At 37.0% G+C, this 27912-nt stretch overlaps 1 protein-coding gene across 7 annotated transcripts in view; it reads left to right on the plus strand.

The window, feature by feature from the left end:
• Window positions 1-27912, plus strand: part of CCDC138 (coiled-coil domain containing 138) — a 116166-nt gene that overhangs the window by 36877 nt on the left and 51377 nt on the right. For 3 of the 7 annotated variants that reach the window (XM_023552645.2, XM_023552643.2, XM_023552647.2), the window contains exons 11-12: window positions 8796-8960; window positions 14588-14780. In XM_023552645.2, coding sequence (XP_023408413.1) covers window positions 8796-8960; window positions 14588-14780 — 358 coding nt within the window. Of the gene's footprint in view, window positions 1-8795; window positions 8961-9682; window positions 9840-14587; window positions 14781-26255; window positions 26344-27912 lie in introns of those variants that run through there. The other 4 variants (XM_003413530.3, XM_023552646.2, XM_023552648.2 and 1 more) reach the window with 3 other exon arrangements.

Below are 27912 nucleotides of genomic sequence, written 5' to 3' on the forward strand. Positions count from 1 at the left end.
ATGGGGGCCCTGGTGGCGCAGTGGTTAAGCGTTTTGCTGCTAACCAAAAGGTCAGCAGTTTAGATCCACCAGCCACTCCTTAGAAACCCTATGGGGCAGTTCTACTCTCTCCTGTAGGGTTGCTCTGAGTTGAATCGACTCGATGGCAATGGTTTTTTTTTTAATGGCTGTTGACAGTGAGCATGTTTTTATGTTTGTTGGCCACTCGAATGTCCTCTTTGGTTAAGTGTCTGTTGGCCATCAGCTTTCTAACCATGAGTCTATCAATTTATTTGCATTTACCTTCAACGCTTTTCTTTCAATCTTAGAAGAAGATATGTCCCTTTTCCTGTTCAGGGTTAATCCTGCCATCTCATATCTTGTTACCATCACCACACCTCCCTCAAAATATTAGTTATTTTTTCTCTTCCCATATTTCAAATCTCCCTCTCCACTCTCTCCTTCTGCATGGTCGAGTAGCTGGCAAACTGTGGCCCGTGGGCCAGTCATTCTGTTGCCTGTTTTTGTACAGCCTGAGAGCTAAAAATGGCTTCTGTATTTTTAGATGGCCTGAAAAGTCAAAAGAAGAGTGTTTGTAGCACATGAATATTATATGAAATTCTAATTTCAGTGTCCATAAATAACATTTATTAGAATACAACCATGTACATTTATGTGTTGTCTGTGGCTGCTTCCCTAGAGTAGTAGAGGTGAATAGTTGCAAGAGAGACTGTATGTGGTGTTCTCATCACTTGGCATTGCTGCTCTGTGCGCTACAAATTGCAGCGATGCAGTTAAAACTTGACAGTGTTTTGAGTGCCATGAGTATATCACCATGCTGTGACATTTTATAGTAATACTGGTGTATGCCCATCATATCAAGATGAGAAGAGCAAAGTAGACTCCAAATGTTACACTTTTAAGGCACAGTGAAGTGTGGATTATTTTGTTATAGATGGCAAAGCGTTGTGTTTATTCTGCAGTGACACTGTACCTGTGCTAAGAGGATGTAATATATTTCAACATCCAGACTAAGCACTCATTGGAATATTCCCAACTCACAGGAAAGCAACAATCAGAAAAATTAGAAACTCTAAAATGGAATATCTCATCATAGCAGAATTTCCTCACAAAAATGAAAATGAGGCTACAAGCCAAAATAAGTTTCGGAGTGGTTCATTTGTCAGCAAAGAAGGAAAATTGTTTACTGATGATGAATTGATGAAATCACGTTTGACTGCAGCAGCCAAAGAAATGTGTCAGAGAAAATAAACTTACGACTCTTAGCTTTTTAGTGAGAACAGTTGCTTGAAAAGTTGAGGACATTTGGGAGTAACAATAGTAAGTTAAAAAAACAGGCAAATGATTTCAAGTTGTTTTCCTTGGCTCTTGATAAGTCAGCATATGTTACTAATGCTGGTCGGTTGCTTCTTACTTGAGGAATCAATGCTAAAATTGAAGTAATGGAAGAATTTGCCTCTGTGAGTAGTCTTCATTAATGGAGTATTTTCAAAAAAGTTGAGAAAAAACTTATTTAAAATAACTTGAAATGGAAGCTGCTAAAATGTGTTATATAACTGATGGTGGTAAAGTATGGGTAAGCAAAGAAAAGATTTAGTTGGTTAAATTTCCAAAGCTCGTGAAAATATAAAGTATTTGAACTATGGTTATTCATTGTATTATTTGTCAGCAGATACTTTGTGGAAAATATTTGAGTCTATCACATGTTATTGAACCAGTGGAGCCCTGGTGGCATGGTGGTTAAGAGCTTGCCTACTAACCAAAAGGTCAGCAGTTCGAATCCACCAGCTGCTCCTTGGAAACCCTATGGGGCAATTCTACTCTGTTCTGTAGGAGTGCTGTGAGTAGTGTTAGTACTGAATTTTATTTGCTATAGTGGACTTAACCATCATCAGTTCTGTGAATTTTTATCAGAAGTAGAAAATGAATATCCTGACTTGCCTTACTACATGGAGTTTGATGGTTTGGCAGTAGTAAAGTTTTATGGCAAGGTTTTGAGCTCAGGGCTATAATTGAAAATTTTATGAATGAGAAGAACAGCCCTTAACCACTAAATGGCTTTGGAAATTAGCTTTTCCTGTATACTCGGTCATGTTTCTTAATGAATTCAAGCTAAAATTACAAGGCAAAATGTGGAATTTACATAAAGTCATTCCAACAACTAACATTTGAATCACAGTGTCAAGCTTCATTATATGTATTTCTCGGTCTGTCAAAAAGTAAAACAAGCAAGATTTTCATTTCCACATACATTTGCGGCAGATATGTTTTCTGTTGCTTGGTCAGATTCCTGTTATTTATTAACTCTCCCTTCACTCTTGCCAAAATAATGCAAATAATTCTAGTTTCTGTTTTTTTCCCCCCTCATTTTGTCTGTCTTCTCTCTCTCACCTAATTGATGCCTTTGCTTTCTTACCAATACTTCTCACACTGCACTATCCTTTACAAGTTTCTGTTGACACATTTGTCATAGCCTGCATTTCTAAGCATTCCTTATAAAAGATAAAAGCCTTTTGCATTTATTGCTGATATTTACCCAGTTTGTCATTTACCTTGAATTTTATTTGTAATATATTTTGATCTGTACTAGTTTTATATTTTTATATAATTAAGTCTGAGAATTTTATTATTATTTCTACCATTTGCATCAACCTTAAAAAGGCCCTTCTTACTCCAAGATTAGATAAATATTTATGTTGTTAGGCTTTTATGATTTACTTCCAAATATTTAATCCATCTACAATATATTTTGATAAAATGAATGAGATAGCTTCATTTTTTTAATGACAAACCAGTTGTCCTAATACATTTTTTGGAATAATTCATATTTTCTCCATTGATTTGAAATGTTACTTTTATCATATGTAAAATTTACTTAGGAGTTTAGGTCTTTTTTTTTTTTTTTTTTTGATATCAGCTGTTTTGTTCTATATATCTCTCTGTTCTTATAACACTACCACACTGTTTTAATCCTTGTAGCTTGATAGTATGTTTATATATGTGACAAGGGAAGTCACTGATCATTATTCTTTGTCAGAAATTTCTTAGTTATCCTCAAATATTTATTTTAATATAATTTTGTCAGTTTAAAAGTTTTTGTTGATTTTTTATGATGATTGCATTTAATTTTTGGATTGATTTAGTAAGACTTGATATCTTTATAATAGAGGTCTTCCCATCCTAAATCCTTCCTTTTATATATTTTTCATGTCCTGAAATAAAATTTATAGTTTTCTACACACATATTTTGCACATTTCTTTTTTTTAATTTAATTTAGTGAGTTTTGAAATTTTTTGGTGCTATTGTAAATGAGTTCTGTTTTATTTTTTGAATTAGATATTGCTGGTAAGATTTTTTTGCTCTTTATATATGTATTTAGCATCTAGACACTTTACTGAAATCATTTATTATGGTAATTTTTCAGTTAGTTTCCTTGTGTTTTCTAAGTAAGCAATCATTTCTTACAAATAATTAAAAATATTATCTGCTTTCCAGTGTTAAGTGTTTCTTTTCATTTTCTCATTATTTTGCTTTAGCCAGTCCTTTAACAATGAACATTTTGCTGTATTTGTCTTATCTGGTTTTTACTTTTGCATAAGTTTTTTTTTTTTAAGTCTCAAAATTGGTAAAAATAATATTTTCTTGTGTTTTTGATGAGAGTTTACACAATTTTTAAGTATTTTAAAGTGAGTTTCAGACATTGTATCATTTTCTAAATACTTCAGTATGCAAATATGATATATAAGAATATTTTCTTATTTAACCTTAATACCATTTTCTTTTCTACAAAATTAACAATTCCATAATATCATTTAACGCCCGGTTCATATTCAGATTTCTCCAGTTGTTCTCCAAATTTTTTTATATTTCATTTATCCAAATTGGAATTCAACAAGGCAGACCTCCACAGAACAGTCTGCCCGACTCTAGCTGAGTGTATGTATGTTCTTCTCAAATGCGCTAGCAGCATTCTGCTGGAAGGATCATGTGCCGGGCCATAAGACAAATCCCAGACTTAAAAAGATGAGACGCGTACAAAGTACGTTCTCTGACCACAATGGAATTAAATTAAAAATCAGTAACAGAAATTTGAGAAATTCATAAGTATGTGGAAATTAAGCAACACCTACCTAAATAACCAGTGCGTCAAGGAAGAACTCACAAGGGAAATTAGAAAATGGTTTTCGATGAATGGAAATGAAAACATAACACATTTAAGTTTATGGAATGCAACTAAGGCAGTGCTTAGGGAAATTTCTAGCTGTAAACGCCTATATTAATAAAGAAGAAAAAAATCAGTAACATAACCGTCTACCTCAAGATACTAGAAGAGAAAAGCGAGTTGAACCTGAAGCAAACAGAAGGAAGGAAATAATAAAGCTTAGAGCAGAAATGGGTGAAATGGAGAACAGAAAAACAGTAGAGAAAAAGCAGCAAAACCAGAAGCTGATTCTTTGAAGCAGTTAACAGTCAATGAGCCTTTAGCTGACTGACCAGGGGAAAAGGCTCAAACTGCTAAACTCAGGAATGAAGGAGGGGACGGTACCACCACCCTTACGTAAAGTAAGATTGTAAGACATAGACAGTTGTATGCCAATAAATTAGATAACTTACATGAACAAAAAAAAAGACAAAACTGCTGAAACTGACTCAAGAAGAAATAAAATCTGAATAGACCTCTAACAAAAGGTATCGAATTACCACACCCAAAAAGAAATACTCAGACTTAGACGGCTTCAGTGGTCAAATCTGTCAAATGTTTAAAGAAGAATGAATATGAATTCTTTGCAAAGACATTAAAAAAAAAAAAAAAAAAACAGAAGAAGAGGGAACACTTCCCAACTTACTCATCAAGGCCAGTATAACTGTGATACCTAAACCCCAGTGCTGTGGAGTTGATTCTGACTCATAGCGACCCTATGGGACAGAGTAGAACTGCCCCATAGAGTTCCCAAGGAGCGCCTGGCGGATTCAAACTCCTGACCCTTTGGTTAGCAGCCATAGCGCTTAGCCATTATGCCAGCAGGGTTTCCGCCTAAACCAGGCAAATATATCACAAGAAAACTACAGACTAACATCTCTAATGGATATAGATATAAAAATCCTAATAAAATACTAACAAATGAAATCCAGCAGCATATACAAAGGTTTATATACCATGACCAAGTGGAATTTATCCCAGGAATGCAAGATTGGTTTAATATCCAGAAATGATGTAATGCACCCTACCAGTAAAATAAAGGACAAATGGTTTTTCAGCAGACACGAAAAACAGTTGACAAAATCCAATACTCCTTTTTGAGAAAAACAGTTAAACTAGAAATACAAGGGAACTTCCTCAATCTGATAAAAACCATCTACAGAAAACCCTCAGATAACATGATACTTAATGGTAAAAGACTGCTTTCCCCCTAAGATCAGGAGAAAAGCAAGGATATCTGCTCTCGCCACTTCTGTTCAGTGTTGCTGGAGGTTCTAGCCGCAGCAAGATGCTGTTTATTTCATCTTCTTGCTTGCTTAAAATAAAAGACACCCAAATTGGAGAGAAAAAAGTAAAATTATGTTCACAGATGACATGATCTTGTTTATAGAAAAATCCTAAGGGATGTGCTAAAAACTATTAGAACTAATAAACAGATTCAGCAAGGTTACAGGATATAACAGAATACAAAAATCAGTTGTATATGTATACATTATGTATACATTAGCAATGAACAGTCCAAAAATAAAACTAAGAAAAGCTTTCGATAGCATAAAAAATAATACAGCAGTTAGGACTAAATTTAACAAAAGAAATACAAAACTTATATTCTGAAAACTACAAAACATTGTTGAAAAATATTGAAGATCTAAATAAATGGAAAGACATCATGTTCCTGAATCAGAAGACCTAATACGGTTAAGATGGCAGTACTCCCCGAATTGACCTACAGATTCGGTGCAGTCTATTAAAGTTTCAACTGGTGTTTTGCAGCTACTGATAAGCTGACCCTAAAATTCATATGGAAATGCAAGGGACTCAAAATATCCCAAACAAGCTTGAAAAAGGAAGAACTAGGTTGGAAGACTCTTACCGTTTTCAAAACTTACTACAAAGCTACAGTAATCACAACAGTGTGGTACTGGCATAAGAATAGAAATATAAATCAATGGAAGCGATTTGAGAATCCAGAAATAAACTCATTTATTTATGAGCAATTGATTTTTGACAAAGGTGCCAAAATAGTTCGATGGGCAAAGAATAGTCCTTTCAACAAATGTTGCTGAAACAGCTGGCTATTCACATGCAAAAGAATGAGGTTCGGCCCTTAGCTCACACCATATACAAACATTAAGTCTAAATGGATCAAAGACCTTAATGCAGGAGCTAAAATTATTAAAACTCTTAGAAGAAAACATAGGGGTAAATCTTGACATTGAATTCAGCAGTGGTTTCTTAAATATGAGTGAATTGTATGAAATACGAAGTGTGTTTCAAAAACCTGTTACAAAAAATTCACCGACAACCACAACAATAAAAAAAGAATCCACCAAGACCTACACATTGCTTTGGTGGTTGTGTCTCCTAAATCTCTTTAAATTTTGAACACTTTCACCCTTTCATCCCCTTCCTATTTTTTATGCTGTTAACTTACTGAAGAGTTTGGGTCAGTTGAATTTCTCACGTTCTGGATTTCTTTCTTGTGCTGTTGTATTTTATTGTGGTGTTATGTAACTTGTTTTCTGTCAGGAATATATTATAGGCAATTCTGTGTACTTTTATATTGCATACTTACGTTTACTCTCATTTGAAAGATTTCCTCTGAAACAAATAACTGTCATTTTTTACCAGTTGTTAAATCTTTTATTTTGAAATAGGGTTTTTTTTTTTTTTTTAGTGAATATAATTTTACTGGGATTATGACTTTATAAGCAGTAGCTATCAAATTCCAAAACCATTCATCGACAAATGTACAATTTAGACTTAGTTTCTTAACTTATAAGTTGTAATTTTTTTCAATTTTGTTTGAAAGTTCATTGTTTGAGTTCTAGAAAATGATAACTTTCTTAAGACTAGTAAGAACCAAGTGAAGAACTTTAAGCAGAATGGTAACATGATCAGGTTTAGGTTTGAAAGAATTATGCTATTATGTAGAGAATGATTGAAGGGTAGCAAGAGTGGATGCTTGGACAATAATTAGGAGACTTTTAAGTAGTTCAGGTGACATAAAATGGGAATTTGGGTTGGAGTGTGGCAATGGAATTAGAAGTAGAGTATTAAGAAAATATTTAGAAGGTGAAATTGGTAGGACTTGGTAACAAATTGGATATAGAAATTGCGGTATCAGGAATGGCTCCCAGGTTTCTGACTTTTGCAACTAAATGAATGTTGATACCATTTACTGGTACCCATTGCCAGTGAGTAGACTCGACTCATAGCGACCCTATAGGATAGTAGAACTGCCTGTAAAAAACCAAAACCAAACCCAGTGCCGTCGAGTCGATTCCGACTCATAGCGACCCTACCCAACAGAGTAGAACTGCCCCATGGAGTTTCCAAGGAGCACCTGGCGGATTCGAACCCTTTGGTTAGCAGCTGTAGCACTTAACCACTACGCCACCAGGGTTTCCAGAAGCGCCCTATAGGCTTTCCAAAACTGTAATATTTAAGGAAGCAGACTGCCACATCTTTCTCCCATGGAGGCCCTGGTGGGTTCTAACTGCCAACCTTTGGGTTAGCAGCTGAGCACTTTACCCACTGTGTCACCAGGGCACACTTGGAACCATTTACGCAGTAGGAAATATTGGCGTAGGTCTCAATTTGGGAAGGAATCTGATAAGTTTGTTTTGAATGCGTTGAGTTTGACATGCTCCTGAAATACCAAAATGGGTGTGCTCAGCAGGCATTACTATAAGGGATTAGAATTCAGTGGAGAAGTCTGAGTAAATATGGGAGTTTTTAGTTGGTTTTGGTTAATTGAAGCTAAAGATGTGGATGAGATTGCCCCCCCCCAAAAAAAACCCCAAGTCAGTTGCCATGGCAACCCCTTGTATGCACTCCGGGCCTGTCTTCCAAGGCACCTCTGTGTGGGTTTGAACTGTCAACCTTTCAGTTAGTGGTCAAGCCTTTAACCCTTCACACCACCAGAGGACTCAGTAAACAAAGAAGGCCCAATATTGAACCTGGAGGCTCTACAGAATTTAATGATAAGGTGAATGAACATGAATTAGCCAAAGGAGCTGAAAGTGATGAGAGAAATAGGAAAACTGGGAGCAGTTGGTGTCAGAGAATTCAAGGAAAGAGAGTATTTTGAAAAGGGAGGAGTGGTCATCAGTAGGAGATGTTGCTGTGAGAATTCAGATAAGGTAAGAAATGATAACGGGTATTGAATTTAATGACATGGAGGTAGTTGGTCACTGCAGAGTGCATGGTTTCTAATGATGGAGGCAGAAGCCAGGTTAAAGCACTTCAAATTATTTTGTTAACAGAATTAAGACTAAAAATCCCCCTTGTTCATATACTGTGTTTACTACCTCTATACAGCTTCCCCTGGGGAGTAAATATAGTGACCTTTAGGTTCAAGCAGTCTGATTCATTGAAGCATTTAAATTCCAAAGTGTAGCTTTGTCTAATCTTAAACTCCAAGATGTACTGTTGCTTAGTTTGAAGGAGATACAAAGAAAACACACACTTAAAATTTCAAATACTTAATTACCAAATTGTATTGCATATGGTTTTAAAGGGAGGGTTTCTATTGGAGAACTTTTTTTTTTTCAAAGAGGATTTATGGAAAATTGTGCTAATTGATTTCAGACATCTGAATATACTGCACCTTTCTGTTTCCCGTCATGTTACCTTCAGCTTTTGCCTGTGATTGCCGAGCAGCTACAGTGGATGCCATTTGTGAATGCCAGACATCACGAGCCTTTTGTCAAGTTTATATATTGGTCACTAAGGCAGCTAGATGCTGGAACACAGGTAATTGGTGAATGGGAATCGCTCTTCAAGTAGTACTCCATTTAGTGTTATTTTTCTTGATCATCTTCTTTCACAGTATTTTTTTTCGCACGTTTTCTTTATGTTTCAGAACCTCTGCTTGCCTCCCTTGCTTTATTCACTGTCCATCATCACTTCTCTCCTTCTCTGTGTTTTATTCCTCAATGCCATAGACTCGACTTTGATATATAACATGTTTTTTGAGTTTTAGAATTGTATAAGTAAGTAGCTTTATTACTGTGTTGGGTTATTCTTAATAACGTATGTGCCCCCAATTATTTGTTTTTTGATTTTTTCATAGTCTCCTGAAGGTAATAGAAATTAAGGATTTAAATACTAGCTAAATGGGACAGTGATTATTAGGATGACCTAATTAATTAAAAAAGAAAAATTGTCTCCAAGTCTTAAAAAATGGATATTAGATGTTACCTACTCACACAAATAGGTGACGTAGTGATTAAGAGCTTGGCTGCTAACCAAAAGGCCGGCTGTTCAAATCCACCAGCCACTCCTTGGAAACCCTATGGGGCAGTTCTGCTCTGTCCTGTAGGGTTTCTGTGAGTTGGAATCGATGGCAGTGGGATTTCTTTTTTTTAACTCACACGAGGGCTATTTTAATTAGAATTCATGACATGCACGCATTGTAGTAAAAATCAGTAAACCAGTTGCGTGGAGTCAGTTCTGACCCATGTGTTTCATGGTAGGACTCTGCTCCAAAGGGTTTTTACGACTGTGACCTGTCAGAAGCAGATCGCCAGGACTTTCTTTCAAGATGCCTCTGGGTGGATTTGAACAGCCAATCTTTCGATAGCCCAGTGCTTAACCGATTGCACCACCCAGGGACTCCATGGATGGGAATAGGTTAGTAAAATTTATTTCCGCTGTTAGGACTGATAAATGCTGTTAAACCTTTCATTTGATTTAAAAATGAGAAAAACAAATTTGTGCTTGGGTAGTTTAATCTAGGTCCTGTGGAACACAGGAAGCAAACACTTAAACCAGTCAATGCAGTATGGATTAAGTCGTATTAAGTAGTGTAATGATTAAGGTGGAGTATAAAAAATCTGTCCTGAGGCTGTATCTTTTAATATTTTGCCTTTGTGGTGTTGTGAGTAGCCATGAGTAAGCATGTGTGCGTGCACACACACACATGCACATTTTTCTTTATTGATCTTAATTATTATCTCACCAAACAAATTTACGGTAAGCATCAGATCTGTTAATGTCACTATCTTCTTTTTCACAATGTGTTTGATTTACTTGTATAATTGTTTCTGCCAAAGGTTGGACAGATCCTTACTTGCGGCAATTAAAGACTAAGAAAACCAAACCAAACCAAACCCAGGGCTGTCGAGTCGATTCCGACTCATAGGCTTTAACAAAATGGAATGAAACTTCGTTTTATCTTCCTTTCAACTGATTTTCTCATTTTTCCTTCAGATAATGTATATTTTAATTTTTTTGTCTTCAGATGTTTTTTGAGTAGCCCATTGTATGTGCTATTATAAACAATACCGCTAAGTTACACCTGCTTCTCTGGTGAAAAGTCACATTCTTGCCGCTCTCCCATTTATTTATTTGACATTATTGATGGACTTCTAATATTTTAGCTTTAACAGCTGTCCAGTTGCTTGTATTTTATTTTTTACCTAAACTTTTTATTTTGAGTTAGCTGATTTCAAATCGTTGTCAGATAATTCTAACGTCTCTGTCATATAGATATTGGTATCAATTACGTTTTCATTTTCGTCCTGTTTAAGATCTTCCTGGTTCATGGTATAATGGGTGATTTTTTATTGAAATTTGGACGTTTTGAGTAATACGTTATGAGACTCTGGATCTTATTTAAATCTTGTTTTTTCTGCCTTTCTTTGACACCATTCTGTCACAGAAAAGAGCAGGCTTCGCCTCTTTACTGCCCTATGGCGGGGTAGAAGTCTAGGTTTCTCACTAGGCTTCTATTGGCACCCAACAGAGGAGTGCCTCATTATGGCTGGTGGGGGGGCGGGTGGGGTGCAGGTTCTAGCTCCCCACTAGGTCTACACGGATACCTTTGTGCTAGGAGGGATATGAGTGTCTTGTTACTGCTCCCTACATGGTGTCTACTGATACCTCATCATAGCCTGGTGAGGTTGGAAGTCTAGGATTCCCACTGCACTTGGCTGGCATGGGTAGGGGTTGGGCCGCAGGTTTTATTATGGTGTTTGGCTGGAGTAGACCAATTTTTATCTAAAAGATTTCTGTCTTGCTAGACTATGTGTGTGTTGGAGCATTTTTTGTTTGTACCTGTTGGCGTTTTTGCATTACTGGCATTTTCTGTCCCAAGTTTAGGATATATGAGGTGAAAAGAAAACTTAGAAAATTCACTACCATGTTGTTCCTTGGGTATTAAGGTCTCTATCCAGTCTGTTGTCTTCTCTCCACCTTTCAAAGTCTTACATTGTTCTTCATGTAATGCCCAGGGGTTTTAGTTGTACTTAGAACAGGAGGGCTAGGGAAAAGTACATCTACTTCATCCTTCCAGAATTGAAAAGTGTTTTATTTTATTTTTTAAAACTTGGTAGATTTTGGGGTTAAAGTTATTTTTAACATTTTTTGCTTACTATTAGACAAGGTAACCTACCCTACAAAATATGGCTTAGTGCCAATGTAGAGGTAGAATCCTGGTAAAGATGATCAATGCAAGTAGAAAATTCACGTATCCTACAATGAATGAATGGATGAAGAAAATCAGCACCAGACTGGTTTTAGCAAAGATTTCAGATTGCTTAGGTGAAGCTTCAGTAACAATCAAAAATGCTCTTTTTGGTGAGTTTTTCTCTTCTCCTTTATTTAAACAGCAAAAGTATCAACATAAGTCTTAAGGAATAAAATACAAATTTTTTTCCATTATAAAAGTAGTATAAAGTGTTACAAATAATAAACAGAAAAAATAAAGAAAATTGCCGTAACCCCCACTATTCGAACAGAGTTACTGTCAGTAGTATTTTGAAATCTTCTATTATTTTTTACATAAAGGTTCTATTTATTTATTTAAATAATTTAATTTTTGTTGCTATTGAGAACTTACACAGCAAAACATACACCAGTTCAACAGTTTCAACATTACAGTTCAGTGATACTAAATTGTACATGTAGATACAATTCTCTAAATTGTGCAACTTTTCTCACCCTCCTTTTCCCCCTTTTTCCAGTTGTTCCTCCCATTAGCATAAGCTCACTGCTCTCCAAGGTTACTATCTAATCTTTTAAGTTGCTACACAGAGGTTTTAAAACACATGTGTATTATTTTTCCTAGTGATTTTAAAAGCTTACTGACAATACATTTAAATTAATTGCTCACTTTGTGCCATTCACCATCAAGTCATCTGACTTTTGATACCCACAAAATCTCAATGTATCTGTCTCTGATTTTAAATGCATATATTCAAAAGCATGTCCTCATCCATATTTTTGGATCAATACTGGTTTGGGAACCAATTGGTCACAATCCCCATGAAGACGACAGAAACTGTTACAAAACTCAGTGTCATGGGGTTGGAGAATTGGGTTGTGATAAAGGAAGTTTTAAGTTATTTCTGAATTAGTCTTAAGCACTCTCATCTGTTAACAGTTCAATATAGTCCCCCCCCCCTTTGAAATTTATTTTATTTTTTTGTGGTTGTTGAGAGTATATACAGCAGAACATATACCAGTTCAACAGTTTCTACAATGTATAATTCAATAACAGTGGTTACATTCTTCAAATCCTGCAACCATTCTCACTCCCCTTTTCTGAATTTTTCCTCCCGTATTAACATGAACTCAATTGCCCCCTAAGTTTCCTATCTAACCTTTTGAGTTACTATTGTCAGTTTGATTCCATACAGATAGCCCTTCAAAGAGCACAATGCTCAAAGCAGGTACTCTTTACTAATTAAGCTAAACTGTTGTTTGGCTTCAAGAAAACTAAACGGGGTTATATTTGGTTTAAGGTTTAAACATGGTCTTAGGGCAGTAGTTTCAAGGGTTCACCCAGCCTCCATGGCTCCACAAAGCCTGGATGCCATGAGAATTTGGAATTGTTTTGCATTTTCCCCCCTCTGATCAGGATTCTTCTATAGAATCTTTCATCAAAACGTTCAGTAAAGTTTCTGGGCACCATCCAGTTCTTCTGGTCTCAGGGCAAAGGAGGCAGGGAGTTGTTCGTGAAGGCAATTAGCCACACATCCCATATCCTCCTCCTATTCCTGGCTCTCTTTCTTCTTCTGTTGCTCCTGGTGAATAGACACACCAATTATCGTACCTTGGATGACTGCTTGCAAGCTTTTAAGACCCCAGCACTACACAGCAAACTATAGGATAGAACAGAAGCCCTAAACACGATATTCCTATTTTTGGTTTTCAATGGATATGTGAAATACTATTAGAACTTATGCTATTTTAGAAGTATTTATATGCCATTATTTCTCTTCTTCCCATTTTCTTGTTCTAATTTATTCTCAGTAAATTGAAATTTTAGATGTTCTGAAATCACTGTGGTATTTATAGTCATCCTGAGCTATGAGGCAGTGAGGCTGCAGATGATCATTTCATAAGCTAAGATAGTAAGATGTCCCTGAGAAACCAGTCATCGATAATGGTGAGGAGTAAAGAACCTATAGGGTAGGATGTCTCCCTCTGTTCCATGGAGTTTCTCTTTGCTGGAAATATAATCTTAAACTGTCCTTAAATGTTTTGAAATTGAATACTGTTTCAATGCTTCTAATTTTATTCTTAGAAATTACTGTTTTCAATTTCTTGATTTTAGTCTGTCCGTTTCTTTTTAGAAAACAGCTGTTCTTAATTTTAAGGAGCCCTGGTGGTACATTGGTTAAGTGCTTGGCTAGTAACCGAAAGGTTGTCAGTTCAAACCCACCTAGTTGCTGTGAGGGAGAAAAACCTGGCAATCTGCTTCCTTAAAGATGACCAAAACCAAACTGATTGCCGCTGAGTCAATCCTGACTCATAGCAACCTTATAGGACCGAATAGAACTGCCACATAGGGTTTTTATGGCTGTAAATCTTTCTTCCACAGAGTGGCTGATGGGTTCGAATCGCTGACCTTTTGGTTAGCAGCCAGGTGCTTTAACCACTGCAGTACCAGGGCTGGGTAAAGATTAAACCAAACCCAAACTCAGTGCCATCCAGTTGATTCCAACTCATAGTGACCTTATAGGACAGAGCAGAACTGCCCCATAGAGTTTCCAAGGAGCACCTGGCGGATTTGAACTGCCGACCTTTGGTTAGCAGCCATAGCACTTAACCACTACACCACCAGGGTTTCCAGGTAAAGAGTACAGCCTAGGAAATCCTACGGGGCAGATCCACTCTGTCACATGGGGTCGCTGTGAGTTGAAAATCAACTCAATGACACGTAACAACAATAACCTAAAAATTGATGGTAGAATTGTTACTTTCCAATTTTGCCTATTTTTAACTCTATTTTATATTTTTAGTTAGTAAAAAAATTGACTTATTTTTAGCACATATATTTGTAGCATTCAAAATATACTTAAGTTAGAGTGAGTGGGTTTTTTCATTTTCTGAGCATGAATAAGTATATTAAGATATTTTTATATTTTTAACAGCATTCAACTCTGACATCAACGTTGAGAAGATTGGGTGAAGACATATTCAAAGGAGTAGTAACTAAGGGAATTCAGGATAATTCCTTAGAGCATTCTGTGGAGAATAAACCAAAGACAGCTGCTTTTTTTAAGAGCTCCAGTTTACCACTGAGATTTTTATCAACCTTAATTGTTCTTAAAACAGTAACTCAAGGTGAGCTTTCAGATGTGTTTATGGTATAATTTTGATAAATAATCAGGAGAAAATACTATATAATAAAGCAATTCTTATATAATTAATACAGGCTTTACATTTTCAGAATTAGATTTTAAGTTGTTTTATAATGGTGCCCATTATAAAAAACTACTTTTATTTGTGAAATTTTAAGAAGTGGAAGATTCAGTTGGATTGTCACTGCTTCCTGGAAGCCTTTGTTGAGTGCCTTAGACCATCTTCCTCTACTGTGTTTACCACTATGATTGTTTTTGCCATGTAGCATTGAAAATGCTTGGTAGTGTGTTCTTTTTCGCTAGATGACAGGTTGGTAAACTACAGCGCTGGGCTCAATCCAGCCCACTGCTGTTTTTTTTTTTTTTTTTATATAATATATATGTATTTTTTATTGTAATATATAAGTAACAAAATACCACTATTGTTTTGTAAAAAAAAATATTATTGGAACACAGCCATGCTTTTTTTTCTACGTATCGTCTATGACTACATTTGTGCTATGACAGCAAAGTTGAATAGTTACAGCAGAGATTGTATGTCGTAGTTATCTAGTGCTGCTATAACAAATACCATAAGTGGGTGGCTTTAACAAACAAATTCATTTTCTCACAGTTCAGGAGGCTGGAAGTCCAAATTCGGGGTGCTGGTTCTAGGGGTAGGTTTCCTCTCTCTGGGTTCTAGAGGAAGGCCCTTGTCTCTGCTGAGCTTCTGCTCCTGGGTGATCTTCATGTGGCTTGGCATCTCTCTGCCCCCATCTCTGCTTTCTTGCTTATCCTAATCTGCTGTTTTTATATTTTATAAGAGATTGACTCAAAACATACCCTGCACTAATCCTGCATCATTAACATAACAAAAAGCCCCTTCCCACCTGGGATTATAACCACAAGCATAAACCTGTTGCCATCCAGTCAATTCTGACTCATAGCGACCCTAAAGGACAGAGTAGAACTGCCCCATAGAGTTTCCAAGGAGCGCCTGGTGGATTCGAACTACTGACCTTTTGGTTAGCAGCCATAGCACTTAACCACTATGCCACCAGGATTTCCACCACAAGCATAGAGGTTAGGATTTACAACACATATTTTTGGGGAAACAATTCAATCCATAACACTTTATGACCCCCCAAAACTTATAATCTTTATTATCTCGCTCTTTACAGAAGAAGTTTGTCAACTCCTGTACTAGTTCCTAAACTTAATGAGGGAAATAATAGTGTCTTTGTTTACCATTGTCTCTCCCTGCACCTAACGTAGTGCTTGATGTATAATAGTGAATAAGGAAATGAATGAATTTAAAAAAATGTTTCAAAGTCGGTCATGATTAGCACAGTTTGAATATGTAGCTATAACTAGTTATCTTTTTAGCTTATAAACATAAGAATATTTGTTAAAGCGAGTCATTCCATTATAGCCAAACAATAAATGTACTATCTTCCTATCTTCTCTAGTTGTTACATAATATGACTCAGACTGATTGTTTTTTTTAAATGGTCAATGACAGTCATTTAATATGGCTGCTTTCTCTGAAATATGTTCTGTTTAGTTACTTCCGATGGTATGGAATCGAGGAAAAAGAAAAAACTATAACTGAGTCTTCTTAGTTATTTTGCCTCTTTATAGTTGTGGCTCTCAAAGGTTTAGCAGACTGGGTGATAGGTCTTTCAAAGGTCAGTTTATGGGAAGGGGATATTAGCCCAAAATAAAGTTTACCACAGGCCTGTCTCAGAAACTTAAAAATCTATATATACTAAATAGAGCTTTCGACGGCACTGGGCGCTGGGTTAAATAGAGCTTTAGCAAACAGACTATAACCATACATTAAAATATCTCACCAGAGAGAAATTGAAGACGCTTGAATATAAGAAAAGTTCTTAACCATTATCCATCCATTATTTTTTTCATTGTACTTTACATGGAAGTTTACAATTCAAGTCAGTTTCTCATACAAAAGCTTACACGCACATTGTTACGTGACCTGCAGTTGTTGTCCCTACAATCTGACAGCACACTCTTCTCTCCACCCTGTATTCCCCTTGTCCATTCAGCCGGTTCCTGTCCCCCTCTGCCTTCTCATCTAGCCTGCAGACAGAAGCTGCCCACATAGTCTCATGTGTCTACTTGAGCTAAGAAGCACACACCTCATCAATATCATTTTATGTCTTATAGTCCAGTCTAATCTTTGTCTGAAGAGTTAGCTTCAAGAAACTAAGAAAAATATTTAAATTGTATCTCAACATACACTATGACATCATTTGATAATATATAACATTCATTCCTGATAAAACTCTAAAAAAGGCAAAAACACAGTAAAACCAAAACTAAACCCATTGCCATCAAGTCAATTCTGACTCATAGCAACCCTACAGTACACAGTAGAACTGCCCCATAGAGTTTCCAAGGAGCGCCTGGTAGATTCAAACTGTCATCCTATTGGTTAGCAGTCATAGCTCTTAACCACTATGCCACCAGGGTTTCCAGAAGCACAGTAAAGGGTATTTATTTGAAATGGAGAAATAAAACGGGGAAATTATGTGCACCCTGTAACTACTTCTGTACAACACAGTATTGCATATGCTGACTAACTGTAATGAGTCACCAACAAAAGAAGGATAAATATTGGAAAGGAGTAGAAAATACTACCAGTGGATATTCTAACTATATAAGGCTAGGACATTCAAAGAAATTGGCTAGAAATTTTCTAGAAAGAATTTATGTTTCAGAAAATGAACTCCAGAAGAAATCCATAAAGAAATCTGTTGGCTTTCTAGATATTAGTAATAGGCAGCCATAATACACATGCGAAAAGAAATATTGCTCAGTGAAACAAAATAAAAAATGTAAAATCTAGATATTAACCTAATACAGTGTTTATAAAGCCTCGTCCTTTTTGAAATGTAACAGTATTAAAAAAGAGATACTTAGTGGATAAATGAATAGGTTAATAAAGATTATTACTGAAGTTAAATGGCAGAACTAAAGGGTTTTTATTATTCTTACTTTGAAGATCAAGTGTAATAAAAAATCTAAGGTGCCCTAAGTGGCTTAATGTAATACTAATTAAAGTTCCAATATGGTTTATATAACTTGAGAAAGCGATGAAGTTTATGTGAAAAAAATTACCAAAAAATATGATTAAAAAAACACTGGGGCAGAGGCTTGCTTTAGCAGTTTTTAAAAACGGTTGTGATATAGAATAATATTAGCTTAGTAATGTTGATTTAAAACATCAAAATAGAACAGTGAGAATAAGAAGCTCAGAAATGATACAAAATTGGTACTTCATAAATATTTATTGAATGAATGCATTTGAATGCTTCCTTGTGTGAGTCATTTTTTTAAGAACATAGAAAAGAATTCATGAGATAGTCTCTGCTCTCAAAGAAGTTAGAATGTAGTGTTTAAGTAGATTGTAAATATTTCATTTTGCTTCAACTTATAAATAACAGTGTGGTGGAAATTTGAGCAGTGTGCTACTGGGGTAAAGAAAAATGCTAAGTTACTTCTGGTGGTATGAAGAGGGGGATAAGGAGAGGATTTACTATGAGTTAGCATTTGAGCTGGACCATTAAGGATGTGAAGACTTTCATAGGCCATTCCTGAGGAAACAATATAAGGAAAAGCTTGGAGTTAGGAAAGAGCTTGGCATGTAAGAGGACCAGTGTGTTGTCAAATATGAAAGGATGTGGTGGGATTACAGATGCTCGTTGAATGTCACAGTAAGGAGTTTAGGTATATATTTTGTTTTCAGATGATCTTTGGGCAAGTATGCCAGCTCTGCTTATTTAGCAATGTTTCATGAATTTTATTTTATTTTGCTTTTCTGCTTTATTAAATATTAGACTTCTTTAAAAATGGCTTCCCGCTTTGATGGAGTAACAGGCACCAAATTTACTTCCTGCCTTAAGCCATTAAAAAACCTGAAAAAAAAAAAAAAAGGAAACAAAGGTTTTCAGAAAATTGACACCTCAGGAAAGTGATCACTGAGAGAAGGGAAGTAAACAAGGTGAGCTTACTATCTAGAGAGAATTTCCAAGCCATAGTGCAGGGAAGGGGAATGAAAACAGAACCAGGTGGTCTCCCTGAGAATTCAGGAAAGCCGAATAGGCTGGTATTTGCAGAACAGCATCCTGAAGAGGCGGGAGCTTCCAGAAGAGGCGAGAGCTTCCAGAAGAGGCGAGAGCTTCCAGAAGAGGCGAGAGCTTCCAGAAGAGGCGGGAGCTTCCTGAAGAGGCGGGGGCTTCCAGAAGAGGCGGGGGCTTCCCGAAGAGGCGGGAGCTTCCCGAAGAGGCGGGAGCTTCCCGAAGAGGCGGGAGCTTCCAGAAGAGGCGGGAGCTTCCTGAAGAGGCGAGAACTGCACAGTAGAGAACACTGGATATCTGACTCTTTCTGTCCAATCATTAGCCGAGTGCAGATCAGCACATGTGTTGAGGAAACTACCAGAAAGGAACAGGTGACACAGTCCTACAGGCTCACTAGGGAGGGAAATAGTTGTCTTCCCACCAGCCAATGTGGAAAAACCTTGTAACTAACATGACAGTGGGTAGAATACCCAAGAGGGTGTATTTCCTTAATAGTGGGGCAGACTCAGCCCCAGAGGAGAGGCAGCTCTGATCTCATCTTAAAAAGTTTAGAAGCAAAGAAATAATCTGAAAGCAGAGAAATCAAGAAAGAATGAAACTCTCCAAGTGACTATATTATAGAACAATAATGAAGAATATTTATAGGAAAATAAAAATAGCCAGTACTCAAGAAGGTAAAATTCACAATGCCTGGTATCCAATAAAAAATTAATAGGAAAATGTGTCCCATAATGAGGAAAAAAAAATAATATAAACTGACCAGAAATCCGGAAATGACACTGATGATAGATTTAGTATACAGGGACACTAAAACAGTTGTAATAACTATAGTCCATATGTTTGAGAAGGTAGAAGAAAGCATGTACCTGATAAGGAGATACATGGAAAAAATAAAAATACCCAGTCAAATTCTAGAGATGAAAAATATAGTGTCTGAGATTAAAAAATACACAAATGGGATTATACACTATAGACAAAAGACTAGTAAGCTCAAAGACATAGCAGTAGAAACTGTCCAAAAATGAAACACATATTAAAAAAAAACTATGAAAATGAACAGGGCATCAGTAAGTTGTGGGACAATTCATACAGCTTAATATATGTGTAATTAGAGTCCTTGAAGAAGGGAGACAGAAGAAAGATTTGAAAAAATAATGGCCCAGAATTTTCCAACAATGATGAAAACAGTGAATACACAGATCCAAGGAGCTCAGTGAACACCAAGCACAAGAAATATGAAGAAAACTGTAGCAAGGCAGGAAGACTCATTAACAACCTGCATTATGCAGATGACACAACCTTGCTTGCTGACAGTGAAGAGGACTTGAAGCACTTACTGATGAAGATCAAAGACCACAGCCTTCAATATGGATTGCACCTCGACATAAAACAAAAATCCTCACTACTGGACCAATAAGCAACACTGTGATAAATGAAGAAAAGATTCAGGTTGTCAAGAATTTCATTTTACTTGGATCCACAATCAACGCCCATGGAAGCAGCAGTCAAGAAATCAAAAGACACATTGCATTGGGCAAATTGGCTGCAAAAGACCCCTTTAAAGTGTTGAAAAGCAAAGATGTCGTCTTGAGGTCTAAGGTGTGTCTGACCCAAGCCATGGTATTTTCAATTACATCATATGCAGCGTGAAGGCTGGACAATGAATAAGGAAGACCGAAGAAGAATTGACTCCTTTGAATTGTGGTGTTGGTGAAGAATATTGAATATGCCATGGATTGCCAAAAGAATGAACAAATCAATGAACAATACCCTCCTGAAAAAAGACTGGGTTATAGAAGACATCAAGGAGGGAATAAGGAAATTCATAGAAAGTAATGAGAATGAAAATACTTCCTATCAAAACCTCTGGGACACAGCAAAAGCAGTGCTCAGAGGCCAATTTATATCAATAAATGCACACATACAAAAAGAAGAAAGAGCCAAAATCAGAGAACTGTCCCTACAACTTGAACAAATAGAAACTGAGCAACAAAAGAATCCATCAGGCACCAGAAGAAAACAAATAATAAAAATTAGAGCTGAACTAAATGAATTAGAGAACAGAAAAACAATCGAAAGAATTAACAAAGCCAAAAGCTGGTTCTTTGAAAAAATTAACAAAATTGATAAACCATTGGCTAGTCTGACTAAAGAAATACAGGAAAGGAAACAAATAACCCGAATAAGAAATGAGAAGGACCACATCACAACAGAACCAAATGAAATTAAAAGAATCATTTCAGATTATTATGAAAAATTGTACTCTAACAAATTTGAAAACCTAGAAGAAATGGATGAATTCCTAGAAAAACACTACCTACCTAAACTAACACATTCAGAAGTAGAACAACTAAATAGACCCATAACAAAAAAAGAGATTGAAACGGTAATCAAAAAACTCCCACCAAAAAAAAGTCCTGGCCCGGACGGCTTCACTGCAGAGTTCTACCAAATTTTCAGAGAAGAGTTAACACCACTACTACTAAAGGTATTCCAAAGCATAGAAAATGACGGAATACTACCCAACTCATTCTATGAAGCCACCATCTCCCTGATACCAAAACCAGGTAAAGACATTACAAAAAAAGAAAATTATAGACCTATATCCCTCATGAACATTGATGCAAAAATCCTCAACAAAATTCTAGCCAATAGAATCCAACGACACATCAAAAAAATAATTCACCCTGATCAAGTGGGATTTATACCAGGTATGCAAGGCTGGTTTAATATAAGAAAAACCATTAATGTAATCCATCACATAAATAAAACAAAAGACAAAAACCACATGATCTTATCAATTGATGCAGAAAAGGCATTTGACAAAGTCCAACACCCATTCATGATAAAAACTCTTACCAAAATAGGAATTGAAGGAAAATTCCTCAACATAATAAAGGGCATCTATGCAAAGCCAACAGCCAATATCACTCTAAATGGAGAGAACCTGAAAGCATTTCCCTTGAGAACGGGAACCAGACAAGGATGCCCTTTATCACCACTCTTATTCAACATCGTGTTGGAAGTCTTAGCCAGGGCAATCAGGCTAGACAAAGAAATAAAAGGTATCCGGATTGGCAAGGAAGAAGTAAAGTTATCACTATTTGCAGATGACATGATTATATACACAGAAAACCCTAAGGAATCCTCCAGAAAACTACTGAAACTAATAGAAGAGTTTGGCAGAGTCTCAGGTTATAAAATAAACATACAAAAATCACTTGGATTCCTCTACATCAACAAAAAGAACACCGAAGAGGAAATAACCAAATCAATACCATTCACAGTAGCCCCCAAGAAGATAAGATACTTAGGAATAAATCTTACCAAGGATGTAAAAGACCTATACAAAGAAAACTACAAAGCTCTACTACAAGAAATTCAAAAGGACATACTTAAGTGGAAAAACATACCTTGCTCATGGATAGGAAGACTTAACATAGTAAAAATGTCTATTCTACCAAAAGCCATCTATACATTTAACGCACTTCCGATCCAAATTCCAATGTCATATTTTAAGGGGATAGAGAAACAAATCACCAATTTCATATGGAAGGGAAAGAAGCCCCGGATAAGCAAAGCACTACTGAAAAAGAAGAAGAAAGTGGGAGGCCTCACCTTACCTGACTTCAGAACCTATTATACAGCCACAGTAGTCAAAACAGCCTGGTATTGGTACAACAACAGACACATAGACCAATGGAACAGAATTGAGAACCCAGACATAGATCCATCCACGTATGAGCAGCTGATATTTGACAAAGGACCTGTGTCAATTAACTGGGGAAAAGACAGCCTTTTTAACAAATGGTGCTGGCATAACTGGATATCCATTTGCAAAAAAATGAAACAGGACCCATACCTCACACCATGCACAAAAACTAACTCCAAGTGGATCAAAGACCTAAACATAAAGACTAAAACAATAAAGATCATGGAAGAAAAAATTGGGACAACCCTAGGAGCCCTAATACAAGGTATAAACAGAATACAAAACATTACCAAAAATGATGAAGAGAAACCCGATAACTGGGAGCTCCTAAAAATCAAACACCTATGCTCATCTAAAGACTTCACCAAAAGAGTAAAAAGACCACCTACAGATTGGGAAAGAATTTTCAGCTATGACATCTCCGACCAGCGCCTGATCTCTAAAATCTACATGATTCTGTCAAAACTCAACCACAGAAAGACAAACAACCCAATCAAGAAGTGGGCAAAGGATATGAACACACATTTCTCTAAAGAAGATATTCAGGCAGCCAACAGATACATGAGAAAATGCTCTCGATCATTAGCCATTAGAGAACTGCAAATTACAACTACGATGAGATTCCATCTCACACCAGCAAGGCTGGCATTAATCCAAAAAACACAAAATAATAAATGTTGGAGAGGCTGCGGAGAGATTGGAACTCTCATACACTGCTGGTGGGAATGTAAAATGGTACAACCACTTTGGAAATCTATCTGGCGTTATCTTAAACAGTTAGAAATAGAACTACCATACAACCCAGAAATCCCACTCCTAGGAATATACCCTAGAGATACAAGAGCCTTCATACAAACAGATACATGCACACCCATGTTTATTGCAGCTCTGTTTACAATAGCAAAAAGTTGGAAGCAACCAAGGTGTCCATCAACGGATGAATGGTTAAATAAATTGTGGTATATTCACACAATGGAATACTACGCATCGATAAAGAACAGTGACGAGTCTCTGAAACATTTCATAACATGGAGGAACCTGGAAGGCATTATGCTGAGCGAAATTAGTCAGAGGCAAAAGGACAAATATTGTATAAGACCACTATTATAAGATCTTGAGAAACAGTAAACCTGAGACGAACACATACTTTTGTGGTTACGAGGGGGGGAGGGAGGGAGGGTGGGAGAGGGTTTTTTTTATTGATTAATCAGTAGATAAGAACTGCTTTAGGTGAAGGGAAAGACAACACTCAATACATGGAAGGTCAGCTCAATTGGACTGGACCAAAAGCAAAGAAGTTTCCGGGATAAAATGAATGCTTCAAAGGTCAGCGGAGCAAGCGCGGGGGTCTGGGGAGCATGGTTTGTGGGGACTTCTAAGTCAATTGGCAAAATAATTCTATTATGAAATCATTCTGCATCCCACTTTGAAATGTGGCGTCTGGGGTCTTAAATGCTAACAAGCAGCCATCTAAGATGCAGCAATTGGTCTCAACCCACCTGGAGCAAAGAAAAATGAAGAACACCAAGCCCACATGACAACTAAGAGCCCAAGAGACAGAAAGGGCCGCATGATCCAGAGACCTACATCATCCTGAGACCAGAAGAACTAGTTGGTGCCCGGCCACAATTGATGACTGCCCTGACAGGGAGCTCAGCAGAGGACCCCTGAGGGAGCAGGAGATCAGTGGGATGCAGACCCCAAATTCTCATAAGAAGACCAAACTTAATGGTCTGACTGAGACTGGAGGAATCCCGGCGGCCATGCTCCCCAGACCTTCAGTTGACACAGGACAGGAACCATCCCCGAAGACAACTCATCAGAAATGAAAGGGACTGGTCAGCGGGTGGGAGAGAGATGCTGATGAAGAGTGAGCTAATTATATCAGGTGGACACTTGAGATTGTGTTGGCAACTCTTGTCTGGAGGGGGGATGGGAGGATAGAGAGAGAGGGAAGCCGGCAAAATTGTCAAGAAAGGAGAGACTGAAAGGGCTGACTCAAGACGGGGAGAGTAAGTGGGAGTAGGGAGTGAGATGTATGTAAACTTATATGTGACAGACTGATTGGATTTGTAAACGTTCACTTGAAGCTTAATAAAAGTTATTATTAAAAAAAAAAAGAATGAACAAATCTGTCTTGTAACACGTACAGCCAGAATGCTCCTTGGAAGCAAGGATGGTGAGACTATGTCTTATATACTTTGGACATGTTGTCAGGAAGGATCAGTCCCTGAAGAAGGACATCATGCTTGGTAAAATACAGTGTCAGGGAAAAAAAGGAAGACCCTAAACAAGATGGAGTGGCACAGTGGCTGCAACAATGGGCTCATGCATAAGAACGATTTTGAGTATGATGCAGAACCAGGCAGTGTTTCGTTCTGTAGGATGTAGGGTCATCAGGAGTTGGAACCAACTCAGTGGCACCTAACAACAACAATGAACAAGCTTCTGTCTAATTTCATATCTGAAGGTACATACATGCATGGTGCGTGTGTAGGAGGGTATTTTTGCAGCTTCAGTGGAAGGTAAAGAGCACTGGACTTGGGTTTGAGTGGGGCACAGCTGATTTCCTGGTGATCTTGGCCACGTGATTTAGCTTTTCACTGTCTGATGAAAGTAGTGGTAGCTCTTTTGTGGAGTTATTGAAGCAATATTTATTTGACAAATATTTTGTTGCCTTGCATTTTCTTTCATTCATTGCAGACGATACGAAAATCAAATGCAGTGATACATATACAATAGAATGGGTTACTTCTCAGCCATAAAGAGAAATGAAGTCCTGATACATGCTACAACTTGAATGAACCTTGAAAACATTATGCTGAGTGAAATAAGTCAGTCACAAAAGGTCAAACATGGTTTCACTTATACGAAATATCTAGAACCGTCAAGTATATACAGACCTAAGTTTATTAGTGGTTACCAGGTGTCTTAGTCATCTAGTGCTGCCATAACAGAGATACCACAGGTGGATGGCTTTAACAAACAGAAATTTATTCTTTCAAAGTCTAGGAGGCTAGATAAGTCTGAATTCAGCGTGCTATCTCCAGGGGAAGGCTCTTTCTCTAGGTTCTAGGGGAAGGTCTTTGTCATCAGTCTTCCCTTGGTCTAGGAGCTTCTCAGCACAGGAACTCCAGGTCCAAAGGACATGCCCAGCTCCCAGTGCTTCTTTCTTGGTGGTAGGAGGTCCCTCTCTCTCTGCTCCCTTCTGTTTCTTATCTGTTGTAAGATAAAAGGTGATACAGGCCACACCTCAGGACAACTCCCCTTAGATCAGATCAGGGCTGTGACCTGAGTAAGGATACTACATCCCACTCTGATCCTCTTTAACATAACCTAATCTTGTGTTACTAACCACAGGCAGAGATTAGGATTTACAACATTTAGGAAAATTACATCAAATCACAAAATGAAGGACAACCACACAATACTGGGAATCATGACCAAGCCAAGTTGACACATGTTTTTGGGGGACACAATTCATCTGCAGTTTGTATGTTGTTATTGTTTGTATCCTATTAATGCTGTGTATCAGGGCTTCTAGCATTGATCCTATTTTTTCTTCTATGATCTTTATAGTTTTTGTTTTATATTTAGGTCTTTGATCCACTTTGAATTAGTTTTTGTGTATGGTGTGAGATATGGGTCCTGTTTCATTTTTTTGCAGATGGACATCCAGTTTTGCCAGCATCATTTGTTAAAAAGACTGTCTTCCCCATTTGATGGACTTCGGGCCCTTGTCGAAGATACAGACTGTAGGTAGACGGAGTTACACCTGGGTTCTCACTTCTGTTCCGTTGGTCAATGTATCTGTCACTGTACCAGTACCAGGCTGTTTTGATTACCGTAGCTATGTAGTAGGTTCTGAGGTCAGGTAGTGTGAGTCCTCCTACTTTATTCTTCTTCAGTAGTGCTTTACTTATCCGGGGCCTCTTCATTTCCTGTATAAAATTAATGATTAGTTTTTCCATCTCTTTAAAGAATGTTGATGATATCTGGATCGGGATTGCATTGTATTCGTAGATTGCTTTGGGTAGAATTGTCATTTTCACAATGTTGAATCTACCTATCTGTGAACATTGTATTGTAGATCTCTTTTGGTTTCTTGCACTAGTGTTGTGTAGTTTTCTTTGTACAGCTCTTTTACATCCCTGGTTAGACATATTCCTCAGTATTTTCTCTTTTTAGGGGTTATTATAAATGGTATTGTTTTCCTGATTTCGTTTTCATCATTCTCTTTATCGGCATGTAGGAATCCAGCTGGTTTTTGTATGTTTGTCTTGTATCCTGCTAATCTGCTGAATCTTTCTATTAGTTCCAGTAGTTTTCTCATGGAGTCCTGTGGGTTTTCTACGTCTAGTATCATATCATCGGCAAATAGGGACAGTTTAACTTCTTCATTACCAATTTAGATGCCCTTTATTTCTGTTTCTTACCTTATCGCTCTAGGTAGGACTTCCAACACAATGTTAAATAGGAGTGGTGATGAAAAGGGCATCCTTATCTTGTTCCTTTTCCCAAGGGGAGTGTTTTCAGCTTCTCTCCATTAAAAATGATGTTGGCCGTTGATTTTATATAGATGCCCTTTATTATGTTGAGGAATTTCCCTTCTATACCTATTTTTTTGAACGTTTTTATCAGGAATAGGTGTTGGACTTTGTTGAATGCCTTTTCTGTGCTGATGGAGGTGCTGTTTATGTGGTGGATTATGCTGGTTGATTTTCTAACGTTGAACCATCCTTGCATACCTGGTATGAACCCTACTTGGTCGTGGTGTGTTATTTTTTTGATATGATGCTGAATTCTATTGGATAGAATTTTGTTGAGAATTTTTACGTCTCGATTAGTGGGAGATATTGGTGTGTAATTTTCTTTTTTTGTGGTATTTTTGTCTGGTTTTGATATCAGGGCTATACTGGCTTCATAGAATGAATTTGGAAGCATCTCTTCCTTTTCTCTGTTCTGAAATAGTTTGACTAGTACTAGTATAAGCCTTCTCAGAATGTTTGGTAGAATTTTCCAGTGAAGCTGTCTGGGCCAGGGCTTTTTTTTTGTAGGGAGTTTTTTTAAATTACCTTTTCAATCTCTTCTTTTTAAAAATATATTTTTAATGTAACCTTTGAGAACTTTAAAAATTGTGGCAACTTCCATGGGAAGTAAGAGTCAGAACTAAGAGAGGACCCACTTCCTTTGATTACTACTTGAAAAAGACAGCTAAGTATTTGTGTAATGCATCCTAGCAGCCTAGCTGTTGGAAAAGCAGTTCTTTAAAGCTAAATAATAGATGTGACTCAAGAAAAAAGAGGAGGGGATGGCATGGTCTG

This window comes from Loxodonta africana, chromosome 15, assembly GCF_030014295.1.
Source record: "Loxodonta africana isolate mLoxAfr1 chromosome 15, mLoxAfr1.hap2, whole genome shotgun sequence".
NCBI lineage: Eukaryota > Metazoa > Chordata > Mammalia > Proboscidea > Elephantidae > Loxodonta > Loxodonta africana.